Source organism: Oxyura jamaicensis, chromosome 22 (genome assembly GCF_011077185.1).
Source record: "Oxyura jamaicensis isolate SHBP4307 breed ruddy duck chromosome 22, BPBGC_Ojam_1.0, whole genome shotgun sequence".
NCBI lineage: Eukaryota > Metazoa > Chordata > Aves > Anseriformes > Anatidae > Oxyura > Oxyura jamaicensis.
This window is the reverse complement of record NC_048914.1, coordinates 852083-858355: the sequence shown is the minus strand read 5'-3', so window position 1 is coordinate 858355 and position 6273 is coordinate 852083. Positions and strand designations below refer to the sequence as shown.

Below are 6273 nucleotides of genomic sequence, written 5' to 3'. Positions count from 1 at the left end.
GAACTCAGAAGACAGACCCACCATTTCTGCTGTTGGTCTAAGCCTATTTTATTCTCTAACCATCAAGCTGCAGAGTGTCTCTCTCTGTATATTTTACAGTGGATAGGTTTTTACAAGTTAATGGATTTGGATACAAACGGCAACCACTAAAAGCTTCCTTTGCTTCTCATGCTGCAACACCCAGAGCCCTGACACTGAGGTTTCCAACCCGGCCCCAAATCCCAAATACAAGCAACTCTTGAATATCACTGAATACAAACAACTCTTGAATAAACCGGCCAAGCGCTGCAGTTTTCCAGTTTTGCCTCTTGCATTGCTTGTACACGCCGGGAGAGATAGGGAAGAACCCAAAACACTGTGTTCTCCGAGGGGAAGGAGGATGCTGGCCACGCTGTGCAGCTTGTGCTCGGCAGCCGGCTCCTCCCTCTCGCTATTTATTCCTTCCCCCGTCTCTGCGGCCGGGACTTGATCATCCTGAGCCGAGCAGGCGGTGGTGAGTGCCGGGGAAGGGACTCTGGGTGGTGGAGGGGGGGATGAAGCCAGGCAGGGGCAGTGGTCAGCGCTGGGCTCTGCACGGTGTTGACGGCTGAATCGCTTTAGGGAAGGAGGACTGCCCTCCCTTTGCTGCCTAAAAATAGGCATGTCCAGCTCCAAAGGAGACTGCCAGCTTTAAAAGAGCTCTGCTGCTTGCCGCTGCTTGTCTATTCCGATTCCGGGCTGATTCTGGTGGGAAAATGTCGTCACTCCACCCCCCGGGTCGACCCCCAGTGTTTTATTCGCCCGATGTTGTGGGAGCCTGGGGCCCAGTGGTGCAAAATTGTGCAAAATTGTGCTTCCCTGGTGCTGGGGGGGGTGCGGAAAAAGGGGGGATTTCTGAAAGGTAGGGATGTTATTATCAGGAAGCAGCTGCCATGTCTTACACCTCCCCCAGCCCTGTTTTTGTGGCCCCGGTGCTACCGACAATCAGCAATTCCCAGCATTGCAGAGGGGGCTCGGCTCGAAGCACAAACCGAGCGTCTTCCCCTCCACCCCACTGCTCTTCTGCCTTGCCCTTCCCCTTCTCCACCTCCTCTCTTTTCTCCTTTACCCCGTATCTGTGCCCAGGGCACTGTAGCAAGGCCTGGCCTGTGGCGATTTTGGCAGGGGGTGCTGGATTTACTCTCCAGGGCTAAAGCTGCATCTGACAGTCCCCCACACAGCTGCACACTCCCACACATGTAATTGCTGTTTGCATTCGCTCTTTGCAACCTCCATTTTCCCCTTCCCCTCTGCCATGCTGGCACTGTGGTTGTAAACACGGGTGCAGACATAAAACCCTCCTTCTACCCCTCCCCGACTGCCATAAATCACATGAATTAATCAATCATCTCCATTCAAGGCTTCTCAGATCAGTCACATCATAAATATTATCTCTGAACAAGAGAAAGCAACTACTGAGACCAGGCACCTCACCCCCAGGTAAGTGCATCCGCATTCCCTATCTCTTGCAGGGTTTTAATTGCATTTATTAAGGAAGAAGCTCAGCCACCTGAGGAGCTCAGTAATTAGCTGTGCAAACACAATCGAACCCCCCTCCTCCCCCCCACGGGTTTGTCAGAGCTGAAACACAATTAGGGGATCAGGTCGGTACTGCCAGGCTGGAATATCCTTTGGGGATTTTCCAAAACCTGTTTTCATCAAGGCTGTGTCTTAAGGTTATTTTTCCACCCCTTGCAACTTGCTTCAGGAAGTCACATGTCTTAAAACGAGCTGCCAACTTGCTGCTTTTTTCCCCCCTATTTTCCAAATCCTTCTTTGAGATCCCAAGGAAGCATTCACCCATCCAAATTTTTTGACATGTCTTCCAGCTATTTTTAAACTATCTGATCTCATCCTTGCTTGCTCCCAAGTGGGTGGGTACTGTGGGACTGGGAAAGCAGCAAACCTGATGAAAAGTAGCTGCCAAGACTGGGTTTCCTCCCCATCACAGGGGTCACCTCACTGCATCCTCCCTGTTGTTAAGACTTGCTAATGATCCCAACCAAAACGCTGCTGTTAAAGTGCCCCAATTTCCTAGATTGTTTCAGGCCAGAATTTTCTGAGGGGTAAAAGGGCATTACTACCTGAATAGAAAGAGATATTACTGTCCTTTTCATGGAGCATAAAACCTTAGCTGATATGCAAAAAGAAAAAGTTCTGGCTTCAAGAGGAAATTGTTGTGGCTGTTTGCTCTGTTAAAAGCAGTATTTCACAGGAGCCATCTGTTATCTGCATTAAACTTGTCTTTGGATTTACTTGTGACCATTAATGCCTGCAAAAAACACTCAAGATCCAAAATGCGGTTGCTTCTTGCTGCAGGATGAGCCAGAACGCATGGCCAGGGCGTTGTTCACCCTTTTTGTATTACTGGACACGCTTACTGATCTGAGAATTGCAGTAATTTGATGATCCTTCATGCTGCGTGCGGCACCTGAAGGGGTTTTTCAGTGTTTTCCAAAGGCATAGACCTGGTGTTTATTATTCCTTCACTGTTTCACAGGGAGATAACAGCTCATTAAAGTGGCATTTCTTCCTCCCACCAGCTTAGAGTTAAGTGTAAGGGACTCCTGGCATCCGGCATGCCCTTGGGATGCCAGCAGCAAAATGCTGAGTAAGCAGCTTTGCAGACACATTAACCAGAAAGACACCACCAGCTGGTTTTCAGTTAAGGTCTGTTGCGCATAAACAGGGACTTGGGCAAAACACAGTGAATTTCATTCCTTTGCAGAAAACCTTCAGGGAGAGTCTGAGTGTAAACCTCAGGTCTGGTTAAGCATTTTCCCCAAAATTCTTTTTTCCACTACTGAGAATTGCTGTTAGCAGCAGAGCTGGCCCTTGTGGCTTATGGAAAGCTGTACAGGAGTTTCTAAGCAAGGGCAGGTAGAGATATAGGGATTCAGGGGGGAGGGAGAGGGGGGTAAACAAGCATTTAAGCTCAAACTGTTCATTCTGTAGCTAGATTAAAGGCAATGATGCGTTTTATATGATGCATGATTTAGATGCAAGCAAGCCTAAAGCCTGTCATGCTTACAAATGGCGCAGACAACAGCTGGGGGTCTCTGTCCCCTGCCTCTAACACACTGCTTGTCCTTGTACCTGCAGCCATGGCTAGGCTCCTCGTCACCTGCTGGTTGGTGGCCCTGCTTCTTGGTGCCTGCACTGATGTTGCCCTCTCGAAGAAGGGTAAAGGCAAACCCAGTGGGGGTGGCTGGGGCACTGGGAGCCACCGCCAGCCCAGCTACCCCCGCCAGCCTGGCTACCCCCAAAATCCGGGATACCCCCACAACCCAGGGTACCCCCACAACCCGGGGTACCCCCATAACCCAGGGTACCCCCACAACCCCGGCTGGGGATACAACCCATCCAGTGGAGGAAACTATCACCACCAAAAGCCATGGAAACCCCCCAAAACCAACTTCAAGCATGTGGCTGGTGCAGCAGCAGCAGGTGCCGTGGTGGGGGGCTTGGGGGGCTACGCCATGGGGCGCGTCATGTCAGGGATGCACTACCACTTCGACAGCCCCGATGAGTACAGGTGGTGGAATGAGAACTCAGCGCGTTATCCCAACCGGGTTTACTATCGGGATTACACCAGCCCTGTGACACAGGACATGTTCGTTGCTGACTGCTTCAACATCACAGTGACTGAGTACAACATTGGCCCCGCTGCCAAGAAGAACGGCTCGGAGGCTGGCCTGGGGGCAAACCAAACGGAGACGGAGCTGGAGACCAAGGTGGTGACAAAAGTGATCCGCGAGATGTGCGTGCAGCAGTACCGCGAGTACCGCCTGGCCTCGGGCATCCAGCTGCACGCTGCCGATGCTTGGCTCGCCCTCCTCCTCCTGCTTGCCACCCTCTTTGCCATGCACTGATAGGGTGTTGCACCCCGGCCATGCAACGGTGAGATGTCTTCATGTCCCTGAGCCCACCCGAGGGATTCCCCTCTCCTGTCCTCACTTTGTCCACCTATGGTGAAGAGCTGTCAGGGCGAGTGGACGCAGATGTCCCCCACTGCCTCACTACAGGCTCCAACTTGGGCAACCATGAGCAAATTTTGCCCTGTCCTGGTTGTGTCAGGACAGCTGCCAGTGATGGAGTAGGATGCCCAAAAAACAATCTCCACCACCTCCTCCTCATCCTCTTTGGGGTCACCCCAAGAGTGATGGGCCCAACAGAGATGGGCTTGCCCAGCCTTCATCATCCCTGCAAGAGCATTTCTGAAAATCCTCTTTGCTAAGAAGCAGGGTTTTACCTAATCTGTTTAGCAGCAGCAACACCAAAACGCCTTTCCCTGGGACACGCCAGTGTTGCAACCCTGAGCATGAATGCTCAGCACTCTTGCATTCCATGGGGTTTTACGGGTTTTGGGGTGCTCCAAGCAAGACCCTGGGCTGCTGGTTGTAGTTTTAACCCTTTAATCCCCCCAAACCACCCTCACCATGTACATAGGAACATATCAATGCTGCAGCTGGCATGCTGCAAATACCTCTTGCAGCAGCACCCTGCCCCAAAAACAGTGGGTTTGGAATAGCAAGGCTGAAGCCACAGCTGCTTTTCGAGTCCCACACAGGGCTGGGTTTGGAATATCATCCTGCACCACTTTGCTTTCAGCTGAGCCTTGCTGCCTTTTGTAGCCTGCCCAAAGGAGGCAAGTGTGAATGCCTGAATGCCCAAGAAAAGCCCCCCAAAGTAACATCTACAATGTTACAGCCTGAGAAAATGCTTTTCTTTAAGTGCTATGGGTGTTGAGTGCATCTTGTGCAAGTCAGCCATGGGAGCGTGGTCATCATTTGCCATCAGCACTGTAACAAAGGATGCTAAAATATATCCAAAGGGATTCCCAGGGGGATCAATCACACAGGGAGGGACTTAAATCAGCTAAACTGGACTGATACAGCAAACAGCATTGATAAAATGAACCCTGAGGAACTGGTGATGCTGAAAAACCACCTTTCACAAATAATTTGTTTGACACACTCGTGGCACAGCTGCCATGGCAATGGCAGCTGAAACTATTGCTTCTTGTGCTTTGGTTGATGCTGATTTGTATATAGCCTGTAGTATATGTAAAGTTAGACTTGTCAAGCTACTTACACTGCATAGATCTGATATATATCATGTATTTTGGCACTGAACACCACTGTTGGCGATATAAAACCATTCTAAATGATTTTCGCATCAGTGTAAGCTAAGTGGAGATATACCTAAACACATAGCAACAAAATCTTTCGGGATATTCACTGCAAAAGCAGGACATGGAGGTAACGTACTTTGTGATACGCGACTGTTTTGTAAATTTGTAAGAGCGCATGCACTGCATTTTACCTTCCAATACTTTTCTAAGTGTTCGACGTCTGGTGCAAATTAAAACAGGTGAAGCGAAGGTGCAGGTCAGCCTCCTTCATGCGAACGCCTCCCTGCAGTTTTAGCTCTGGCCATCTTGAGATCCCACACCCCATCTCAGGGCTTTGGTGACATCCTGGTCTGATCACATGTTTTCCCAATTTTCTTCCCCTTTTCCCCACTTCTTGCCCACTCTCTCTCTCTGAAGCATTCCGTGGGGATGTGCTTCAGATAGAAGCAGCTTTTTTTTTGCCCTTTTTGTCCCTGCCTCCCATCACATGGGCATGTTTTCCTCTATAACACTGAATTTAACCCAGAAACCACAATCTGAGTTAACCTCTCCTCCCCTGCTTCCACAACTGGCTTCAGTGCCATCCAACAAACATTTTCTAATAAGCCAAAACAACAGCTGAGGACTAGGATATCATCTCCCCATTTGAACCTTGTATTCCTCCCTCTGCTTGTCTAATAAAAGGGCTTTCATGTTTGCTATTTCATTGGAGATAATCCTGAACAACTTCACATGAAGCCTCAAACCATACTTAGTGCTGCCAGAAATTGGAATCTCCCATAGTTCAAAAAACAGCACAACTTTTGGGCTATTTAGAATGTAGTGAATCTTAAAGATTGCAATTAAATGAACTGCAGGGTTTGGGCACCTCAGTGTGAGGGTGCCTTTTTTTGCAGCTTGGACTGGTTTGGTTTGAGCCCATGCAGAATGCTATTAATTGTACTGCAGAACCCCCTTCCCACAAGGACACTTAAGGATTTGGTCTTCAAGCAATGCTCCAGGTAAACCCCCAAAGTGTCTCTTTTTCATACTTCTGGTGGGGGGGGGCGGGATCAACACTAAATAGATTGTTATTTCGGAGTGCAAGCAGCCTGCTTAGAGAAGGAAACCACTAAAAGTCG

At 49.5% G+C, this 6273-nt stretch overlaps 1 protein-coding gene across 3 annotated transcripts; it reads left to right on the top strand.

The window, feature by feature from the left end:
- The first annotated feature begins 344 nt into the window (after positions 1-344).
- On the top strand, positions 345-5858 carry PRNP (prion protein). 3 transcript variants are annotated; one of them, XM_035345085.1, is made up of 3 exons: positions 345-493; positions 1379-1458; positions 3121-5858. In XM_035345085.1, exon 3 carries the CDS (start codon positions 3123-3125, stop codon positions 3888-3890), a length of 768 nt encoding a protein of 255 aa, XP_035200976.1. In that variant the 5' UTR covers positions 345-493; positions 1379-1458; positions 3121-3122; the 3' UTR covers positions 3891-5858. The 3 variants fall into 3 exon arrangements, with proteins under 3 accessions (XP_035200976.1, XP_035200977.1, XP_035200978.1); XM_035345086.1 differs by lacking the exon at positions 1379-1458 and having other exon boundaries at positions 347-493; XM_035345087.1 differs by lacking the exons at positions 345-493; positions 1379-1458 and adding an exon at positions 1497-1622.
- Positions 5859-6273: the final 415 nt, after the last annotated feature.